Consider the following 23,658-nt stretch of genomic DNA (forward strand, 5'->3'; position numbering starts at 1 on the left):
TTGGTCCTTTACTGAGCATTTATCTGAGGCCTTAGAAAGCCTTTCCCTTTTAATTTAATTGTCCATAGCTGGGAATAAAACCCGTTCCTTATGAGAGGGGCCAGATAGTGCTGACATTGCTAGCCAGCATCAGTAATTGCCACATTCTAGAACAACCTCAAAATGTTTTTGCCAGAAAAAAAGAAAAGAGGAAGACAACATCATTATTTCAAGTGAGGTGTCCCTTTATTGTGCTTTGCACCTGACTGGAGGCATTTGATGGTGCAGCCAGGTTTTTGCTTTAGTCAGTTTATATACCTGGGATTTAGGCGACTGCAGGGACTGTAACTGGACATAATTTGCATGTTGAGAGGCACTCCCCTTCCCCTCTGCTGTGCATAATGTTTGTGAGAGTACTGTTCAGCATCGCATATACTACGTTTGTGTTTGAAATTATAAAATCTTTATATGTTTTTTGTAATATGATGCCTTTGTTACCTTAATCTACATATTGCTGTGACTCCTCTCTACAGAGTGCCTGCACGTGTTGCTAATGAACCTCGCAGCTCTAGACTGAAAGATAAAAAAAGGGTTGGAGGAGAAACTATGGTGAAAGAACTTTTTGTACAGAATGTGAGAGAAAATAATAATCTTCTAAATATTCTTCTTGGAAAGGGATCTTCGTGTGTGCTTATCCCACAAAATTCTTTGAAGATCTCTGTGCCTGAAAATTTATGTGTAGTATCAGAAATGAATTTGAGACCTAGGTTGTCACTTGGTTTAAGCAGTCCTGAGGAAGCAATGGAAGCGACAAAAATGTTACCTTCCAATGATGGTAGACTAGACAGAAGAGCACGCCTCAGGGATTTGAGTGGTTGCTGTGCAGTAAAACAAAAACCTGCCTCCATTTATGATCAGAACAGAGTTCCCTCATCATTTGGAAGTGATCTCAACTCTATGATTCCGGAGATGCAGAAGACTGATACTGAAAAAGAAAGTACTTCCCAGAGTGATAGATTGTTTGATCAAGGAGTGTTTTCTTGTGTCACCTGTGGGATATTGAGCTTTGCATGTGTAGCTGTAATTCAGCCAAAAGATAAAGCTTCTCAATACCTTATGACAGCAGATTGCAGCTCCCTTAATGATTGGATTGTTGGTTCACGAGGAGCAAGTGACAGATGTAATGCTGCTAATTCAGATGCAAATACATCTGAGATGAATTCTTGTTCAGGTATCTGTTATCCTTTGTATTCGCTTTTCATTATTAGCATGTGTTCCAATGATAATGTCCCATGCTCTTACTTATTAGTTGTTAGAATTGTGCTATGTAAAGGGGAACAGGACTATGTGTACTGTGACACTTAGTCATGTACACATGCTGATTGTTTTACTAGCTTGCTTCTTTCCCCTTTGCTTGGTTGACAAGCAAGATCACATCTAGGATCAGATATATCTAGGTGTCAGGAAACAGGGGGAGTATGGGAAAAATTGGGCTACTTGATAAGACTTGGACCTGAGTTTGAGTTGTTTTTGGACTTCTAGTGTTATTCTATTTTCTGTTTTCTGAGTTTTAGTTTTATTCTACTTCTTAAACTGATGTAATCTAAAGGTATAAATAAATGTATTGGGAGTCTTTATGGTTGAGAGTGAAGCTCCGCAAACACAGAGTCAGATCTCTCATCTTCTCTCTTCTCTCTTCATAAAACTTCAGTCTTATTTACTCTAGGATCATGTCATATGCAGGATAGTTTCTTTTTCGGAAAGTTTCCTTTTTGCAGACAATATTTGCTTTCTATTTTTCTGTAAACTAGTTTATGAAAGATATCCTAATCTGATCTTTGACCAAATATTATAAGTGGGAGAGGGGGGAGTCTTGCATACACAATATCTCTCCTTCCACCTCTCCCCATTCTCCTCCCCATCATCTCCTCACATTCCTCTCTTTCCGGGTTTCTTAACTGCTGTAACATTAGTGAAACTGTCAAGTTAGCAATTTTGCAGTGCATTGGATATCAGCTCAGGCTATCTTAAATGGGCAACCCATTGTATGGGCTATTGTTTGCTCCAATGGTAAATCCAAGATATTCTTTTGTAAACTAGAATATTTGAATGGCTAAGAAAATTAATGCCTTCTGAAATCTCTGCATGTTTCCATAATACTTCTTTCACTTGATTCTTTTCTCATTAAGAGTTTACTGCTGATTCTTATAGTTTTTTTTTTTTAATAAAGACTCTAGAAGCATCTTAGCAACACCAAGACATCAGATTATCTTGCCTTCTCCTGTTTCCTGCAATCTGCATATTATAGTAAAAGTTTCAAGACTCATGCAGCCAGTTGAGAGTTGATCATAATTGTGACAAGTCTATACAGGAGGAAATCAGCTTGAATGTATGATTGAAACTTGGAGATAACATAGTTATATGGCCTTGATCTTTGACCTGTTGATGTAAGCACGGAGTCCCCCTGGCAGAAACCGTGAGTTGGGCCCCAAGGCCCAACCCCAATGGCGCAAACAGGGGCTGACCAAAACCCCCTAGGGACAATTTGGTCATTTCCTCTCACATTTAGCTAATTATTTTATTCCAAAATTTTTGTTTTATTTTTAGGAGTCCAAATCTGATTGTTTCCTTGTTTGACTTGGTCAAGTGAGTCGTAGTTAGAGTTAGAGTGCTACTAGGAATATATTATAAATTAAGATTCCTTTTGAATTACTAGGTATTTTTATACAAGTTAATTTCTTGAGTTTTTTTATAGGTTGCACACTTCAGTGGGGGTTAATACTTTGGGTACCTCACTTTAATGGACTAAATTACAGGTTGCACACTTGCAAAATTACAAGTTGCACACTGTTAAGGGTTCATCCTAGATTCTATTAAATGACATGACAAATGACTATATTGCCTTTACTAAAAGAAAAATGACCTAATTACCCCTATATCACTCATTTAAAATTTGAAAGCTAAATTACTCAAATGCTCTTTGTGGGTAAATTATGTAACTACCCCCTCTCCACCGTGTCTTCCATCTCCACGGCAACTCCCCAGCACCGTTAGTCTTCATCTTCAACCTCCCTCCCTACTGCAAGTCTTCCTCTCCGACCACTCTCACTACTTCAACTCTCCATCTCCGACACTCTAACCACTGCAACTATCCACTTTGACCCTCTCCTAAATTAGTTGAACATGATCAGGTGCAGAGAATGGAGAGAGTCAGTTTAGGAGAAATCTGTGGTGAAAAGCAGTTGCGGCTCCTAAGCTAGTTCCGACGGGGGTGCCGGAATTGGACGCGGTAGGTGCGGAGAATGGAGAAAGTTTGGTTAGAAGAAAAGCCGCTGTGGCATCGAAAAAAGTTCCTAAGGAGGTGCCTATAGACCATGATTCTGAAGTTCAAACTGCTCCTGAGAAATCGAATTTGGCAGCAGAGGAGGATTGCTGTGAAGCAAAGATCTTGCCTCTTTTACGAGGCTGAGGTCGGTGTAGAGGGTTAGCCGTGAGGACTGAGGCTCTGAAAGATGGTGAAATTTTGGAGTCTTCTTTGGTTCAGGAGATCCTCAGAAGTTCAATTGTGGAGCCAGATAGCAGTAAAGACCAGGCTGATGAGGTCACTGATGGAAAGAATGAGATAGGGCAAGCAGATGGGAAAACGCTGGCTCCGGTTCCGTGGTTCGTAAGATTTTTGAGAATTCAAACTTAGGTGGAGAGAGCTGTAGAGAGGTAGCTGATTAGCTCCACTCTTTGAAGAAAAGCCTAGGATACCAGTGTCTCAACAAAGGACTGATAAACCAGCCAGGGGGGGCAGTGGTCGCCGGCAGGGTTAGGGGTGGTGGGCAGTTTTCGGCGAGGTGTAGGTAGAAGATGGGTGAAGGGAGCTTCATCCACTTAAGGGTTGGGTATGGGAGGGTATTAAATGGGGTTAGTTATGTCATTTTATTCATTGAGGGTAATATGGTCATTTTCCATGTGACTCAACAAAATCTTGGATGAAAGTCTAACAGTGTGCAACTTGTAATTTTGCAAGTGTGCAACCTGTAATTTAGGCCACTAAAGTGAGGTACCCAGAGTTTAACCACCACTAAAGTGTGCAACTTGTAGAAAACTTTAATTTCTTTATTTGTGTGTTATTTACTCAGTTGTAAGGGGGATCCTAATCTATAAAGGATTTCCCAGTTGAGTCAGTCTTTAATTCCCAGTTAGAGTCTAAGTCTTTCCCTCCACCTGTATGTCTATAAATAACGCACCCCATTCATTGTAAACTCAAGTTGAACTGAATAAAGAATCTGAATTTTGAGGGAATAGGATTGTGGCCTTCTTGGGAAGGCCACAGTTGAGTTTGAGAGTCTTCATCTTCAAGTTCCAGCTTCTTCTTCCAATCTCCAGCATCAATTCAACAACCAGCAGCTTCCTTTTTTTGCCCAAAATAAAATCCCTTCCTTTTCTCTCACCCGACAGCTTCCCTCACTCCTGCCCTACCTTGCGCAAGCTTCCCCTCCCCTCCCCCAACCCTGCAACCGCACCTACAGCCCTCCCACCCCCGCAATCTTCTCTAAACTTCTCCCCCACCCCTACAGCAACCCTAGACCTCACCCCCACCTCCCCTTGACCTTGCGGCCCTTCTTTCTTCCATTCGGCCTCCCCTTTTCCCCTTTTTCTTGTGGCAAGTCTGAAAAAAAAAAAAAAAAAGTCAAGATCAAGAAAGAGAGAAAAGTCAAGATTCCAAAAAATCCTACCCAAGATCAACCCAAATCATCCCTAAACCCCCCATACCCAATTGTAGGCCTCCTAGGTATCTCTAAACACATCCAGTACTTCTTTGTTACAACTTACAACCTCTGAGGATTTGTTACTCATATGATCCATCCCAAGCTATATCAAAGTATACCATATAAACCCTAAATTTAACAAATTTATCCATCCATTTAGGTTTATTAGCAACCTTTAAACCCTAAGTTTGGGTATCCATCAGCTGGTTCAACAAGAAGGATCCTGGGCTAACCCTAGTTCTAGGGAAATAATTCAATAAACCCTAACCCTAGAATTTGCTTACATCACCTGTATATATTAATATGCCATTTTTTTTGGGTGGGGGGGGGTGCGGTGGCTTGGAACCAATAGAATACATTACCAAGATTACAACTTGGAACTCGAAGGTAAAGAGGTATTGCCGTGGGTTTATCGCACAATCTTAGATTACAAAGCACAAAAATTCAGTGTAAACAATTAAAATATGCATTAGGAATGAAGAAAAAGCTGCTTTATATTACACTATGCAGTATCATATTGTTTCAAATAGTCAATCACAAAGTGTAGAAGGTTAAAAACCCACAAAATCATTAATAGAACTCAATTTCAGTACCCCTTTGGAAAGGCTTGAAGCCTTCGGCTAGAAATGTTGTACCTCGCAAATTGTCATTTTGGTAATCCCCAACCGTTTGTTCAACTAAGAAATGTAGGTGATTTGGCAAAAACATAGCCTTTGGACTTCTTTGGAGACCCCCCCCCAAAAAAAAAAAAAAAGAAGGGAAGAAAAAAACCCCTAAAAATAGAAGGTGAAACCACTTGGCTCACAAAATGAATTTGGCCCATGTTGGTCAAAACAATGCTTCTATATGCACTGTTTTTGTAGCAAAACTGAGTTAAAACCTCTTTTGCCCCCTCCCAAGAAAAAAGTTGAAACCTCAAAAGTTCAGTCCTTTAAAAGCCGACTATTAGTTTATTTATATAAAATTTTGGTGTGACCACTAACTAGAGGGGTGAAGTGCTTAATGGGATATCTGTTTGCTTATAATCTTTTGGTGAGATTGCGAGTAGGCAACCTATAATCTAGTCACCACTTTCCACATCCTTCATTTTCATTGCGGACAATTTACCAAATACCTGTTTCATTCAAGTCTGCTGGATATATTAGAAATTAGCATTTTATCAAGCAGCCAAATTATAGCTATAACCTGGCTACTTGTTATCTGCTATCGTGTCACAGTTTTTTACTGTATTCGCTTTTTCAATGAATCTTTTATTGATCCTTCATACTGATATTGATTTTTATATTGTTTTTACCAGGACGGAGTGAAAGGAGTATTCAGGGTTCTTTGATTGATGTTCCAGTTCACTCTGGTGAATACCAAGTTCAGGTTGTAGACAGAACATCTAAAGTGGTTTCTGGTACGGAAGCCTGTAAAAGCATTTCCTCTCTTGATCTATTGGCTTCTGCTTATGGTAATTCATCAGACTCTGAAGGAGAACAGGCAGAACCTGAAATGTCGGCATGTGGTGATGAAAATGACTCAGATGACTGTTCATTACAATGTAATATAAAAGGATCAAGGCTTTCACATGGAAGTTTCCCATCTAAAAGTAGATTGTGTGATATTTCTGGATTATCTTCAGTCAAGCCAAACAATTATGATAGAGCTCGTTTTTATTCTTATTCAAGACTGGGTATTGGGAATGAAGTTTCTGTCAGAGTAAGTGCCTCTGATAGTATGCTTGGGCCTTCAAATACATATTTCAGAAAAAGATTGCAACAACCTTCTCATTCTTCCCTGACAAGGGAGACAAAGAATTTTTTGTCTATGGAATCAAGAAGTTTTGAAGGTAAATCTGCAGATGCAAGAGTGCAGTCTGGTAGGTTGCTAACCAGATCTTCTGAAGTCCATATTAGTGATGAGAAATTGGAGAGGTCAGAAAGTGATCCTGCATTCTGGCGTATACCTCTTAATTCATCAACTGTCATTGGAAATTGTTCTACAGTGGTTCGTTCTGCTGAATCAGCAGAGATTACTAATGCTGAGATATCTTTCAACAGCAAAAGCATGTCAGTCATACATAAACCTGATGATGAGTGTTCTAGAATGCATATATTCTGTCTTGAGCATGCTGTGGAGGTGGAAAAGCAACTTAATCCGATTGGAGGAGTGCACATATTGCTTTTATTACACCCAGGTGAGTTTGCATCAAGTTTATGTTCAAACGACTTCTGTGATAAACTATGTTCACACTGATTCTGTGCTCCTCTTTAAGCTTCTTTTTCTTTTCTATTTCTGGTGGAAAAGTTTCCTGTCTAGTGTGGGAAATTTCTTTTGTGGTCCCTTTTTTATGACAGGGAAAAATGACTTGGTCCTTCTAGCCACTAGCCACTGCATTGAGGGGGAGTTTCTTATGCCAGCCAGACATCTAGTGGTTTTTTTCTACCATATGGTCGACCATATATGGATTTATATCTTCATTTTTTCCCTGTTCCTCCCTCGAATCTTCAAACAATTATTGAAACATTGTTTTAATGGAGAAGTTAGATTAGGGCTTAAAATTAGGTCGATCAGTAAGGGTTAGATAGATTTCATAATGCAGCCAGCCAATCCAAATCCTAAAGTAGGAACCAAAATTCCAATTTTCTTCTAGACAAGCTGAGTCTTATGCTATTTTCCTGATAGAAAAGGGGTTGAGAAGAGGGTGAAGAAGACAAGAAAGATAAGTGATATGAGGGATGTTCTTGGATTGTGAACGGTACTGGTGACTAATGCCTGAAGACAGAGAAGAGAAAAGAAGAGTTATGGTGAAGGAAAGAAAAGAACATGCCCTTTTGGATACACAATTCAGATAAAAAGTCAATATCTCATTTTATTCGTTGGGGGGGGGGGGGTTGTTGGAAAAAAATAAGAAAAATAGCCGTCCTTGTATCTATATAGTTCCTAATATAAAACTTCCAAGTTGAAAATGTTGAGAAACACAATGTTGGTAAAATGGCTTGTACTGATCATTATGATCTCAAGCCCTCTATTTATAATAAAATAGAAAAAGACTATTACATAAATACCCTTACTTGGGTAACAAGAAAATAGAAAATTACATGAATAAAAATGCTAATAGAGTTGGACTCCTAGTAGTACTCAATCAACACTCCCCCTCAAGTTGAGGCGTAGATGTTAGTCATGCCCAACTTGCTTACAATAGGAAGGAAATCTCCTTCTTTCAAACACTTAGTGAAAATATTTGCCACTTGGTTTCCATACCTCACAAAAGGCATGCATGTGAGCCCTTATTCTAGCTTTCCTTTGACAAAAAACCTATCAATTTCAATGTGCTTAGTTTGATCATGTTATACAGGATTATTGGCAATAATAATGGCAACCTTGTTATCACAATATAGCATCATAGGGTTTGGAACTTGGACTCCAATATCTTTTAGCAAGCCTTTCAATCATAGTAGCTCACAAACTCCACAAACCATAGCTCTATATTCAGCTTCAGTACTGGATAAAGCTATCACATTCTGTTTTTTACTTCTCCAAGTAACTAGATTACCTCCAACAAAGGTACAATAACCTGAAATTGACTTCTAGTTTGCATCAATGTATGCTTCTACTCTTAGATTATCACTGAGTGATAAAAGTATTCCTTTTCCAGGAGTTCCCTTCAAATATTGTAGTATTCTGGAAACAACCTTCATATGAGCTAAATAAGGATCATGCATGAACTAGCTTACTATTCCCACGGCATAAGTGATGTTTGGCCTGATGTGGGACAAGTAAATAAGCTTCCCTACCAGCCTTTGGTATCTTCCTTTGTCCACTGGTTCTCCCTCTTTTTCCTTAAGTTTAGCTCCGACTTTAATAGGGGTATCAACTGCTTTACACCCCAACATTCCCACTTCTGATAATAAATCTAGGACATACTTTCTTTGGGATAGGAACATTCCCTTCTTTGAATCGAGCCACCTCAATCCCTAAGAAGTACTGTAACTTCCCTAGATTTTTAATCTCAAACTCTCTGCCAAGAAAGTTCTTTAAACTTTGAATATCTTCACCATCATTCCCTGTGATGACAATATCGTCTATATAAACAACGAAGTGTGATGTTGGTACCTGATTTCTTAACAAATAGTGTATGATCAGCATTGCGTTGCTTGTACCCAATAGAAGTCATTGCCTTCAAGAGGCGTCCAAACCAACATCTAGGAGATTGTTTTAACCCATAAATTGACCTTTTCAACCGACAAACTTTTCTTGCAGTATGGTAATCGGAGAAACCATGTGGGATTTTCATATAGACTTCTTCCTCTAACTCCCCATGTAAGAAGGCATTCTTTATGTCTAGTTGGTGCAAATTCCAGTCTTTGTTCACAGCTATATACAACAAAACTCGACAAGTGTTCAATTTTGCAAGAGGGGAAAAAATCTCCTGATAATCAATCCCATAGGTCTGGGTAAAGCCATTTGCAACCAGTCTAGCCTTCAACCTGTTGATTGATCCATTCATATTTTGTTTAACCACAAACACCCATTTGAGCCCACTAGTTTTTTCCTGGAGGAAGTGTAACCAGCTCCTAAGTATCATTTTTCTTCATTGCCTGTATTTCCTCTACCATAACTGCCTTCCATTTCTTATTAGCATAGGCTTCCTGCCAACTTTTAGGAATAGATATAGATGATAGAGAGGATATAAAAGCACAGTAAGAGTCAGATAAAGAATCATAAGAAACATATTTAGCTATGGGATGCTGAGTACAAGATCTAACTCCTTTTCTAATAGCAATAGGAAGATCAGAAGAAGATACCTCAAGGGGAACAGTAAAATCTGATTTTGGAGCAGGAGACTGAAGTGGTAACGTGTCACCTTTCTCCACCTGCTTCTAGCCGTTGTAATTCTTCCCTCGATAGGTCTACACCTCCTTATTCTGGTCAATCTTGTTTTGAAAGACCTCAATAGTGTGCCTCACAGGAGTGGTCTCCCCCTGACCAGGATCTTCACATGGTTCAGAAAACGGAGGGGGAGAATTAGAGTCCTCAAGTATACTGGCTGAAGTTTTCCCCTAGTCAGGAAACATTTCTTGAACTCCTAATGCTGTGGTGGTGTGATAGAAAGGTCTAAAGTTGGAAAAAGCATCTCTCCTCTAGGATGCTCCCCCTAGAGAGGTGTATAGTAAGCGCAAGACTCATTAAAAATTACATCCATGGAGACGATGGTTTTCCTGGAAGGAGGATGATAACATTTGTACCCTTTTGAGTAGTAGAATACCCTAGAAAAATGCAGTGTAAGCCATGGTTAGCCAGCTTGCTTTAATGGGTTGTGATTCTGGCATAACATACACATCCAAAAACCTTTCAGGAATACAAAAGAAGTGGTTCCTTGGAGAAGCTCATTAGGACATTTAATATCAAGTATCCTACTGGGCATCCTATTCATAAGGTAAGAGGCAGTGAGTATAGCATCACTCCAGTATTGGTCAAGGGCATTCATAGCAATCATAAGTGAATGGGCTATCTCTTAAAGATGCCGATTTTTTCTTTCAGCAACCCCATTCTGGGCAGTTGTATCAGTACAATTGGTCTGGTGTATTATGTCAAAGTCAGAGAGATATATTTGAAATTCACCATCAATATACTTTGTGTCATTGTCACTGTGAAGGATCTTTGCAATGGCATTGAACTGAGTTTTAATCATATTATGAAATCACGAAAACATCGGAAAAACCTCATTTTTTTGTTTTAAAAGATAAACCCAAGTAGAACAAGTGTGACAATCAATAAAAGTAACAAAGTACCTATGACCAACAATAGATTAATGTCGGCAAGGACTCCACACATCAGTATGAATTAGTTCAAAAGGAATAGATTTTCTATTATGAAGAGAAGGTAAATAAATAAAACGAGTCTGCTTCGCAAAAATGCAAGCTTCACAAAAAAAATCATCCTTTTTACAAGAAGAAACTAAATCAGGAAATATTATCTTAAGAGTTCCAAGAGGGGGTGACCTAGCCTATGGTGCCACTACTGAAAGTCTGATATTATAGAATAGACCTAATTAGGAGATGCAGTCAGAGCAGAAGTAGATCCTTTAATTGGCTCTAACAGATAAAATCCATCCATCTAGTTTACCATGTCTAATCTCCTTCCCCGTTACCAAATCTTGGAAGACACAGTAAGATGGGGAAAAAATCACTTAACAATTCAAGTTATGTGTATGACTATTGATAGAGAGCAAGTTAGTAGAGAAAGAGGGAACGTGTAAAACTTTAGACAAATAAAGTGATGGAGAATGCTGAATGGTCTCTTTTCTAGCAATGGAATAATAGGAGCCATCAGCAATGTGAACTTTATCTTTTCCGGAAGTTGGAACATAATGTAAGAAAAAGGAGGATGAACCTGTCATATGATCTGTGGCTCCTGTATCAATGATCCAGGAAGTAAAAACTGAAGAAACATGGTAGCCAATAGGAGTTTTACCTGAAGTAGCAAGGTAGGAGTTGGTATGGGTAGTGGAGGAAGCAATAGTAGAGGTTGTACCAGCAATAAAAGACTGCAAAATACATCACAGAGTAACCAATTCCTCCTGTGAAAAACCAATGTCAATAGGGGGTATTGTGAAACTGTCTTAAAAAGATTAACCTTCGGTTTTTTCCTTCTTTGTGCTCTTTTTTGCTCAAAATCAGCAGGTTTCCCATGAAGCTTCCAACAATTTGCCTTGGTATAATATGGTTTGTGACAGTGCTCACACTTGATAATCTCTTTAGCCGAATCAGTTTTAGTGCTAACAGACTGTAAGGCTGATTTCTCCACAATGGGAGCATGAAACATGGCTAATCGACGGCTTTCCTCACACTGAACATGGGCATAAGATTGTCTTAGTGTAAGAAAGGGAGAACGATTTAATACTTGCACTCTGATCTGATCGTACTTCATATTCAAACCTACCAAAAAGTCATATACCCGAATCTTATCAACGTGCTTCCTATAAGTAGTCACATCTTCTGGGTTAGTGGGGTGATAATCCCCATAATGATCCAACTCCTGCCAAAGAGATCGCAACTCTGCATAATATTGAGCCATAGTCAGTTTCTTTTGGGTAGTCTCATGAAGATTCTTTCGTAGCTCATAAACCTGTGCATCATTCCCCAACTGTCCATATGTTTCAATAGTAACCTTCTAGATTTGGGTTGCAGTATCAAGTAATAAGTATCCCCAGGCAATATTTGGATGCATGGAATTCAAAACAAATGACATAATAAGAGAGTCATTTGAGATCCATTTATCCTGTGAAACACCTGTGGCATTAGGTTTGATAGTGGTGCCCATAATATATCCAACTAGTCCTCTTCTAGCAATAGTCTGGTAAGTAGATCAAGACCAAATCAAATAATTTGTTCCATCAAATCTTACCAAAAGAGGATGAAGAGTGGGGTAATGTTCGAATCCAGTGGGAGCCGTAGTACCATCGGTTGTTGCCATGTTGAAAAAATTGTCTGCAGTTCTTCAGTCTTCACCCTTTCAAAGTAACTGAAATGTCGCAAAATACAAACCACCCAAACAAATGATAGGATTCAAAAAATGCTTATAAAGAATACCTTCTTTTTTTTGGGGAGGGGTAATCTAGAAACTATGGAAAATTACAAGTAAGCCCTTGGAAATTTTGAATTTGCAATTAGGTCCCTAAAAATATGCTACTTTACACATAAGTCCCTAAAACTATTTGAAATTATAAATAGGTCCCTGAAAATATGCAAATTTACAGATAAGTCCCTAAAACTATGCACATTTATGTATAGGTCCCTGAAAATATGCAAATTTACCAATAGATCCCTAAAAGAATGTAAATTTACAAACTAAACCCCTCAAAACATCAGTATTTGTTTGTTCTGTGGGCTAATCAAATCGTAGGGTGGAGGAAATAAAACCCAGAGTATGGTTTGATTAAAGGCAGGAGCAGCGGCGGAAAAACAGAGGAAAGCGGAGGAAATAACTCACTGTATTGCAGGAGCAGCGGTAGTGCAGCAAGGCAGGAGCCAGGAGCAGCTTCTTCTCTTCTGCTTTCCTTTTTTTTCTGTTCTTGTTCTTCCCGAATCGGCTCGAGGCGGAACTGAAGAACTGCTAGAAAAGACAGCGGTAGTGCAACAAGGCAGGAGCAGCTTCTTCTCTTCTGCTTTCCTTTTTTTTTCTTTTTCCTGTTCTTGTTCTTCCTGAATCGGCTCGAGGTGGAACTGAAGAATCGCGATGGGTTTGAAAAAATCAGAGAATTGCGATGGTTTGCGATGGGTTTTTGAAAAAAAAAATCAGAGAATTGTGATAGGTTTGAAGAACTGCGATGAGTTTGAAAAAAATCAGAAGGAGGTAGGTCTTCGTCAGCGAGAGAGAGATTTTTGCTTCTTTCTTTTCCTCTCTTCCCTAATCGAACTTAGGCTCTTATGCCATGTTGAGAAACACAATATTGGTAGAATGGCTTGTATTGATCAATGTGATCTCAAGCCCTCTATTTATAATAAAATAGAAAGAACACTATTACATAAATACCCTTACTTGGGTAATAAGAAAATAGAAAATTACATGAATAAAAACTCTAATAAAGTTGGACTCCTAGTAGTACTCAACCAACAGAAAATACTACTTGGATTCTCATCTTTATAAAACTCCAAAGAATGGACAGAATTTGACTGAAACTACTCGGGGTAAAAACTCTTTCAAGTCACTAACAGCTAGGAATTCTCCCCTCGAGGCCCCCATGACAACTACTCTTATTAGATGAATCCTAAATTAATCTCTAATGGCCCATACTAATTAAAATATTTATTTATTTATTAAGTTGCGATATTGCAAACTGTTGATTGTGGGTCCAAAACTTGGAGACCCTCGCATCTAAAGCAGGGACAAGGTTGCATAGATTCACCCCTCCCAGGTATATTTGCACCTCCAAGACGGCAAGACCTTGCAATAGTAGGAGTCTCTTGCACTATCACAGAAAGAATTAGCACAAAATTTCGGGCTGGTCTTGCATCGAATCTATAGATTTTGGGCTCCATCAGAGACTTAAACATGAAAAAAGGATTGTTTTTTTTTATTTATGAATAAATAATTAAATAAAGACGAAGAAGCAAACAACAAAGGATCCAAAAGCAGGATCAAACAGCAGTATGAATTTGGGAGTTGAGGCCCCAGGCAACAACAATGAGCCTGTTCCTTGGGGAATCAACAACCAGGGGGTGGGGAGTAAATGAGATCCTAGAAGAAACCTCAAAATAAATAGCATTCCAAATAGTCTATAAAGCGAGATTTGGAGGGCCAGCGCCTGAGATTTCGCTCCCACCACAAATGGTGGACTATTGCACCAAAGACAAGCTTACCAATCCGATCACAAATGGAGGTACCTGAAAATTTACTCAAAATCCAAGACTAGTCACGAACAAACCCAAATGAACGGCGGGACCAGGGCCAAATATAGCTAAGGGCTTTTCTCCAAAGAGTGCTAGATAAAGGGCAAGAAAAGAACAAATGATCAATGTTCGTAGTACCATTCCAGCACAAGATACAATTTTGGCTCACAGGAATGCGGCGGGAAAGGAGGAAAGTCTAGGTAGGAAGGGCTAGGTTCAAGGCTCTCCAGAGGGTTAGGGAGTGACGGGGAATGTGATCTTTAAACCAGACCAATGTGGGCCAAGGAGGGGGAGGGGAGGGGATCCGGAAAAGGTTCCAAGCAAAGGAGGGAGTGAACGATTTGGTAGATGAGGGGGTCCAAATAACAATATCATAGGGATGGGGGAAAATGGTGGGGAGGGAGTTCCAAACATGCGTGAGACTATGGTGAGGGGATGGAACCCAGGAACCTCTAGAGATAAACTCTGAGAGATGGGTAGATTTGGGAATGCGAGTTTCATAGGTTGTGCGGGGAGGTAAAAGCGAGAGGAGAATTCCCATCGGATGCCATGGATCTAGCCAAAACGAAGTAGTGGAACCAGTGGAGATATGGGTGGTAATGGCAGGGAGAGCTCTGGGATGGAGAAGCAGAAGTTTCCTCTAGGTCCATGAAGGATTAGAGGGGGTTGAGACAGTCCAGAACGAGTTGGACTTGAGAAGATAGGAGTGCACCCAAGTAACCCAGATAAAGTCATGTTTGGTGACAATTTTCCAGATGAGCTTGAGTAGAGCAATGGACTTAACTTCTTAGATCCGGCGAATTCCTAAGCCCCCTTCAGATTTGGGCCGGCAGACATTGGACCAACTGATGGGGCGAAGGAAATGCTTGGATTCCTGGCCCTTCCAAAGAAAGGCACAGAAGAGAGATTACATAGCAGACGAGATGGCCTTGGGGGTCGGGAAAATGCCACTCCAATAAAGGTAGGATGATTGGAGTACAGATCGGATGAGTTCAACCCTACCAGCGAAGGAAAGGAGACGACTTTTCCAGAGATGAAGACTCTTACGGATGTGATCCAACATAGGGGAGCAATGATGGCGAGAGAGTCTACCTGGGATAAGAGGAAGACCGAGATAGATAACAGGGAAAGAGCCAAACTTGAACCCTGAAAGATTTAGGAGATTGGATTGAAGAGACTCGGACACTCCAGAAAAGAAAATGGAGGATTTGTCGAGGTTAACCTTGAGGCCAGAGATGGACCCAAAGAAGGAGAGGGCAGAGAGGATAGAGGAGATGGAGGAATGGTCTCTCTGGAGAAGATCATAAGATCATCAGCAAAGGCGAGATGGGTGAGATTGATGGATTTACATTTGGGGATGGGAGAAATCAAGAGCTGATCCGTCTTGGCTTGGAGAAGCCAGGAAAGAACTTCCAAAGCCAAGGAGAAAAGGTAGGGGGAGAGAGGGCAACCTTGGCGAATGCCAACACTAGAGGGAAAATATCCCGCCGGCGAACCATTGGTAATAATAGAAAAGAAAGGAGTGGAGATGCAAACTTCGATCCAATGGATAAAGGAGGGAGGGAATTTCATGGCAGAAAGGACATCGCTAATAAAATCCCAGCGGATGGAATCGAAAGCTTTGTGGAGATCAACTTTGAGGAGAGCTGCAGGGGAATGAGAAGATCTCTCAAATCCCCTTAACATCTCTGCACAAAGGAGAACATTATCCGCAATGCTGCGACTCGATATGAAAGCAGATTGGTTTGCACTAACTAGGTTAGGCATGATCTTTTTGAGCCGATTCGCAAGGATTTTAGAGATGAATTTGTAGAGGAGGTTATAGAAGAGAGATGGGGCGAAATCAGAAAGGGAGGATGCACCAGCCTTTTTGGGAATGAGACAGAGAAAAGTTTGGTTGATTGATGAGAGCTTGGAAGGATTGAGAAAGAAACTACGGACAGCTCTGATAAGATCGTGCTCAATGATATCCTAGGCACCAGAGAAGAAGCCCATACTAAAACCATCAAGGCCAGGAGCATGATTCGCCTTGTGGGAGCGAATTGCCTGAATGATCTTGTCATGGGAAGGGATGGAGGAGAGAGAGGGGAGGGATTGAGGGCTCACAAATTTATTGATTAAATCTGAGGGGAGGGAGGGGCGCGGTGGAAGAGAGTGAGGGGGGAGAGAGAAGATCATAAAAGAAGGAAACAACCTCAGCTTTGATTCTCGGAGGATCAAGGATCCAAGAACCATTCCTAGAGAGGAGAGACGGCTTAGTTGTTAGTGTAAGTAAAAAGACATTGTCTCCACGAGTTTAGTTGTGTCTTGGCTTCATGTAGTATCCGTCCTGTATTTCGAGAATGATAAGGATTCAAGAGTTACTGTGCATGTTAAATATCACGAATCATTGCAATGATCACATTATTTCAGGTAGTACAGCAGTAATGGTTTATAGTATTGTAATAATGCAAAGGTTGAGCTTAGTGCATTTTTCAGGTGCAACTTCCTGAGTGCTTTGTCACAGGTTCAATTTTCATAAAGTCTTATGTCTAAGCACTTATCATACAAAAATACCGTCATTTTAGTAGTTGAAAAAAAAAATCATATGTAAATATTTAATGACTATTACCCTAAAATATTAGCTTCTCTCCTCCTAATGCTTTACTGTATTGGCCTATCTCGTTCCCCCACCAGCCCTTTGAATTTCTCTATTCCTCCCCTACTTCAATTCTTCATTCAACAAATCTCTCTCTTCCTGCACCACTCTTTATCCCTTATCTGTGGTTTCTCCCTTCACCCAAAGTCTCCCTAGTGTTGTCAAAGCGTCCACCCAGGCAGCAAGCGGTTTTTCAACCGCTTTGTTTTGAACCGCTTAATTGACGCGCTGTTTTTTTACCTAAGCGCTACCCCTTTGTCACCTTGTGCACTTTATTGCCGCCTAAACGCTAAAGCAGCGGCTTTTTTGACATTTTGTACATAATATTTTTTTCGTAATTTTTTTTAAATCAAAATTTATTCTACAAAACCATATATAAATTTAATAGCTTAGTCATTTTAGAATCGACTCCCAAATTGCAAAGGAATTCCAAGGCCCAAAGTGACATAGGATTTCTACAAGCTCTGGGGGCGCTGCTCCCACATCTCTGCCGGGGCAGCCTCCCTGGATCCCATGCCTGTCGGCAACAGAATGTGAAGCATGAGCCATACTCAACATCGAGAATCAATGAATCATTTAATGGACAATGACGTGGAAATCGGAATAATGAGATCTATTAATTTATCGTGTTCGCCCTATTAGTACATAGTCATTATTATGATGCTTGATGAGATGAACTTATGTTTGTGTTTTTTTTTTTGGATAATTTTTCATAATTATGATTCTTGAACGCTTTCTTTTTTGGATGAATGTGACTATTGAATGCTTTTTTAACTTATTATAGAAAGTAGTTGTATTAAAAAGCAGTTTAAAAGTAGTTATACTGAAAATTTTTGACCCAACCGCTTTGGTCGCCTTATTTCCGCCTAGGCACCGCTTTGTCGCCTAATCGCCTAGGAGGAACCTCAATCGCTTTGGCTTCCTTGCCGCCTTGACAACCTTCCCCACCAACCAATTACCCCCCACCCCAAAAAAAAAGAGAGGAAGAACTGGAAAAAGAAAACAAATAGAAGGTCCAACAGAAAGTTGCTACGGGTTTTTTATTATTCACTGTCTTTTTCCTTTGCCATAAAGTTGAATACATCATCAAGCTGTTAATCAACATTCTGTCTGTAACAACAATTTTTCATCTCGTGCTGGACATTTATGAGTGTAAGTCAAGTATTTGCAGTAACTGGCTTGCCCCAGCATGGTCATATGATAATCATTGTACTAAATTTCGATCTTCTTGAGCCTTTTCGAAACAAAACCTGGTGTGAAATGAAATTGTGTCTGTTGACTGAATTTGGACAAAATTTGAAATTTCACTGAAATTCGAATTTCAGGGGGCTTATAATTGTAAATTTTATTTTTTAATTTGTTAATTGTAAAAATTTGACTACTTCTCAGTATGTGTTCTTGCATTTTAATGAAAGTTTTAATGTTTTCTTGTATATCCATGTTTAGATTTGTGAAAATACATAATCTAGTTTCGTCCACATACGACGGAGCATGCATGAATCAAGAAGACCGGTTTGTTTAGGTTTTAGTGAAAAAAAAAACATGGCCATTGTGTTTATTAGCCTTAAATTAGATTGTACACCTAAATCCCACTGAAGCCATCATCTGGAACATGGTGTCGCTCGAAATTTGGTATCTCAGTGTGAGTGGAGACAAGATTTCAAACCTTCGTCATATGTAATGATAATGAGTTAGCGTATGATTATTGTAGATGTATACCTTTAAGCTCTTTTTCCTAAAAATTTGAGTTTTTAGGTGAAATGTTAGATAAAGATTATGCTAGAAAGACTTCGGTAGACATAAATCAGAAGATTTGAATGGTAAAACCTCAAATTTTCGTATTATGATTGTTCTTATTTGAAAACTTGTATTTGGAAGTGAACTCTTCACAAAAAAGTTAAGGGACAACAGACTGTCCAGGAGCATGGATCCTGCGCTCACTCACCAGAAGGGACCAAATTAGCACCTCCCTCACCAATGAAAGGCAGAATTCTGTCCATGTTGATGCTTCCCCATGCATTCCTGTTGACTCCTGTGCTGGCTTAGGGATCACACTCCTGGACAGAAAACTCTTAACAAAAAATTATCTGTTTCTTATTGCTGGAATTTTTAAGAATATTTGATGTCTATATTCCCTTTAGACATGATTTTTGGCGTTGCTGGCAGAATATCCAAAAGCAGAAGCAGAAGCAAAATCATTTGCAGAAGAGCTTGGAATTGATTATGAGTGGAAGGATATTCCATTCGGGGAAGCCACCAAAGAGGATGAACTGAGAATCCAAGCTGCCCTGGATGATGAAGAAGCTATACACGGTAATGAGGATTGGGCTGTGAAGTTGGGAATCAATCTCTATTACAGTGCCAACCTTAGCCGCTCTCTTCTATATAGCAAACAGATGCCCTATAATTCAGTTATATATGAGGCATTTGGCCGGAGCTTTTCGGATGATTCTCTTGTGAAACCTAGCGATTCAGGGAGGAGGCCTGGAAAGCAGAAGAAAATAGCTGTGGCAGGCAAATGGTGTGGGAAAGTATGGATGTCGAATCAGGTTCACTCTTTCCTAGTGCAAAGATATCATGAAGAACGAGAACATTTGCAAATTATGTGTGCAGACGCTACCCCTGTAGAGAAGCTGGATAGGGAACAAGACAGGGACCTGGGTATCCGACCAGATCTTCCAAGATGGAAATCCTCACCTGGAGTTGTCACAACGGTAACTAGAATACCAGGGCAGAAGCGGAAAAGCGATCGTGAAGAACAAGAACATTTGCAAATTCCATGTGCAGACGCTACCCCCATAGAGAAGCTGGATAGGGAACAACACAGGGACCTGGGTAACCAACCAGATCTTCTAAGATGGAAATCCTCACCTGGAGTTGTCACAACTGTAACTAGAAAACCAGGGCAGAAGCGGAAAAAGATGGTGGAGAAGGGGGCAATCAAGAAACTCAAGTGTCCTCCAACTAACGGTCACATTAAGGTTGCAGATGATTCATCAGAGGATGGTTCTATGCCTGAGCGTGGGAGGGTTCTCAGAAGTATGAAACATGTGAGGCCACAACTAAGCAATGATGGTGGGATGAATATTGGAAGATGCAATTCATATGCAAAAGATGAAACTGAAGGTGGACCGAGCACACGTCTCAGAAAAAGGCCTTCTGGGTCCTCAAGATTCAATGCCCAACCAGTTGGCGAGAAGAAAATGAAGATGATTCCAGGGAAGAAAGCTCCAGGGAGTAATAATGATGTAGCAGCCACAAAAGATGAGGAAGCAGATTACCAATGTGATATGGATGGTTGCACAATGGGTTTCCGCTCAAAGCAAGAGCTGTCTTTGCACAAGCGTAACATATGTTCCATCAAAGGATGTGGGAAGAAATTCTTCTCTCACAAGTACTTGGTGCAGCATAGGCGTGTGCATATGGATGACCGCCCACTGAAGTGCCCATGGAAAGGGTGCAAGATGACATTCAAGTGGGCATGGGCACGGACGGAGCACATCAGGGTGCACACGGGTGCTAGGCCTTATGTGTGTCTTGAGGCAGGTTGTGGCCAGACTTTCCGGTTTGTATCAGATTTCAGCCGTCACAAGAGGAAGACTGGACATTCGGTGAAGAAAGGCAAGGGATAGTAGAAAAGTGGATTGAGGAAGTGCTGTAAAATAACACGGATAACAAACTATTCTATTCAAAGTAGGCCAAGACTAGTGGTAGGTTTTAGGCATTCTCATGTAATTTATTTCAGAATTATTATAACCTGAATTTGATTTATGGGTCTCCATTGGGCCCCTCATTTTAGCTTAACTAAATTAACTGGTTGGATTCTTACAAAAGATCCAAAATTTGGGATCATCTCTTATGTCCATGATTTGAAGTATTGGGATTGGATCGTGAGTATTGGCTGATCTGTATTATGTCGAGGCAGTAAAGTGAATAGAAGATGCTGCAAGTCCCATTTGGTTCATTCCTTGGAGTCTTACTCGCAAAGACACTCAGGATTAGATTTTTATGCACTGAAAGAAAAGTTATGGAGATGTAGACTACACCACAATGGTAATATCTGGATAACCGTAGATACATTTTGGAGGAACTTCATTATTTTTGTAGTCTCTTTTCAATTTTCACTTCTGTTATTCCAATCTGTTCTTTATGCAGTCTTCTCAAAAGTGTGAACTTCAGTTTGTGCATGTTCCTGGTAATTTGGTTGTACTGAGCTTGAAGGAGGAAAGCACGAAGGCAGAGACGTGCAGAAGCGCATAAATGGGAGTTTATTATATCCAGGTTGTCATATTGTTTGCCTAATTTTAGTCTCTGTGACTGCTAACAGTATAGAGGCTCAATGTGAATACAGTTATATCCTCTTTTTTTGGGTAGTAAACAGAATTATATCCATGTCATAATAGTCTCCTGTGACTGGAAGTGTCTTTGTGGTACATTTGAACACAGCTCTTTAAACTAACTACAATGGCATCCACTTGATTCATGCCCTCTTGTGTAGAGTCTGGATCACCTCCTCTGAAACACAGAAATGGGAAATTTTTATATCCAAGTTGTCATATTGTTTGCCTAATTTTAGTCTCTGTAACTGCTTGGAGTGAAGAGTCAAGAGGGCTCAATGTGAACACAGTTATATCCCTTTTCTTTTTCTTTTTCTTTTTCTTTTTTTGTAGTAAACACAATTATATTCATGTCATATTGTTTGCCTAATTATAGCCTCCTGTGACTGGTAAAGAGTCTTTGTGCTACATGTGAACACAGTTCTATGAGCTATAATGAGAATAACATCCTCTTGATTCTTGCCCTCTTGTGTGAACTACTTTACCTTTCATATGGTGAATGCTTGGCGTGGGATCTTCACTCATTTTTTCACTTTTGAAAAAGTTATTTCCTTCAATATTGCTGCTTTCAATGGCTCAGATGTGTCATTTGAGTCGTTAGGAGGAATATTGCTTCTTTCAAAAGGAACATGATTGGGATCGTGGACGTTGATCGACCATTAATTTAATCATGAACTTCTTTCTAAGATCCTTCTCTAGAAAAGTTCTTTTTTTTTTCAAAGATGTAAAGTGGGTTTTTTTTTTTAGTGATTTTGCATTAATTTGTAGCACGGAAAAAAGAGGGGAAAAAAAATAAGGAGTATATAAAATTTATCTTTTTTTGGTAAAAATTATATAAATTTTATCTTGTGGTGATACATTGTATGTACGGGGTATTTCTTTTTCTCTCTTGCTTTCTTTCTTTCTTCTTCTTTTCTTTTTTATTTTTATGTTTTTGAACAATAAAATGGTAGTAAATCTCCATAACTTGTAGAAATTAGATCAGGAGACATATAATGATGATAAACATGTAATTCTCTACTGGTAAAATAATAAGGTTAGTATCAACGGGGGTTGGTTCAAGTGGTAAGCAGTTTGGTCCGCTTAAGCAAGGTTTCGTTATCGAAACCTTGTGAATGCAAAAAATCTCCGCTGGGAGACTCACCCACCACAGCCAGGTGTGGGACCCGGGTCGAACACTGGATTAGTCAGGGCAAAGCCTTGGAAACCAGGGTTAGCCAGTTGATAAATTAGTACGTATTGCATTTTCAAATTTTTTTATCCTATCCTTGTTTATTTTACTTAGGCACATTCAAAAGGATGCTTTTCTAGGATTATCTCAATGAGATCTTCTATTTAGGTCTCAACAAAATGAGCTTGGTTGAGATCTTGTGAGATGTCCAAGCATCCAACCATGGTCTTGGTAATATGGAGATTTTTGGTGTTGTATTTTTTAGAATTATCATTATATGTTTCTTGATATATTTTCTAGTTTTCATGCCGATGGTATGTCCTACCATTTTAGTTTTAAAAAAGAAGAAGAATTAAAAAAAAATTACATGTGGATCCTCTTAGCTAAGCCTAAAATCTTTTTTTTTTTTTTTTTTTTTTTTTTTTTTTTTTGTAGAGTTGGGTTTTCTTAGTAGGAAACCTTACATCTAGATATGTAATTCCAACATTGTAGCTGATAGTTGAATTCAAATTTTAGAAGTTAAAATGATCAAAATGTCCCTCTTAGGCCAAAGGTGATATGTTAAAAGTGGTTAAAGATCCAACTTTCCTAGGGAGGTCTTGGGTTTGCACCCACGCGGCATTAATATAAAAAAGCTCTCTTGAGGATGTAAATCGTGGTGCGCGCAAGCATGCCCGTATAAACCTCATATCAAAAAAAAAAAAAATGTCCCTCTTAACAGTTAATGAAAATTTTACAAAATAATCCTTCATAAACTCAAATCAAATATAGTCTCAAATGCCTAAGCGGGAAGAGGGGGGAAAGGCTCGAAATTACCACCAAAGGAAGGGGGGGAGGAGTCAAAAACCGCCCCAACCCCGGGAAGTGGAAGGGGGCCTCAATCTCACCCCCTTCTTCCTCTTCCCCCCACCCCCCACTGTTCACCCCTTCCACCCCACCTGCCAACGCGCCTAAGGGACAGAAAAAAGGGCGGGGGAAGATATGGGAGGATGAAAATTCGAACCCATGAGGCCATGACTTGTCGCCATATAATAGATTGCCACAACGGCACTAAAAGCACGTGAACAAATTATTTTGTTGAGACTAGGAGAATCAATTGTTGTCACTCAAGTGTCTTGCCTTTTACTTTTTGTAGATGTCATTGTCTTCTACTTCTACTCGTTTTTGTTTTTACTTTAGGAAAATGGGGTTCAAATTCAATGCGTAGCTTATTGAGCTACGTATGACCACGATCAAACCGAGTGGTCATTCATTTTGCATTTTCTTTTTGGTTACAGGTAGACCGGTTTAAAAAAAAAAGAAACAAATGGTTGAGATTTTAACTCCACCACTCATTCCATCCTCAACATGCACAACTCAGTGCTACCGGCTATGTATTAATTGTGTAGCACTTTAA

At 39.7% G+C, this 23,658-nt stretch overlaps 1 protein-coding gene across 2 annotated transcripts in view; it reads left to right on the top strand.

Annotated features, from left to right (window-relative positions):
• LOC149007254 (lysine-specific demethylase REF6-like) overlaps window positions 1-21,791 on the top strand; it is a 48,903-nt gene extending 27,112 nt beyond the window's left edge. Inside the window, exons 5-8 of one of the 2 annotated variants that reach the window (XR_016174980.1) lie at window positions 513-1,210; window positions 6,037-6,918; window positions 18,921-20,807; window positions 20,910-21,791. Coding sequence is in view for 1 of the 2 variants with exons in the window: in XM_089164941.1 (XP_089021067.1) it covers window positions 513-1,210; window positions 6,037-6,918; window positions 18,921-20,386 (3,046 nt within the window). In the remaining variant the exon portion in view is untranslated. Of the gene's footprint in view, window positions 1-512; window positions 1,211-6,036; window positions 6,919-18,920 lie in introns of both variants that reach the window. The other variant, XM_089164941.1, reaches the window with a different exon arrangement.
• Window positions 21,792-23,658: the final 1,867 nt, after the last annotated feature.

The sequence above is a fragment of the Hakea prostrata genome, chromosome 8 (genome assembly GCF_041222555.1).
Source record: "Hakea prostrata isolate BN-2017 chromosome 8, UWA_Hpros_2, whole genome shotgun sequence".
In the NCBI taxonomy this organism is placed as follows: Eukaryota; Viridiplantae; Streptophyta; class Magnoliopsida; order Proteales; family Proteaceae; genus Hakea; species Hakea prostrata.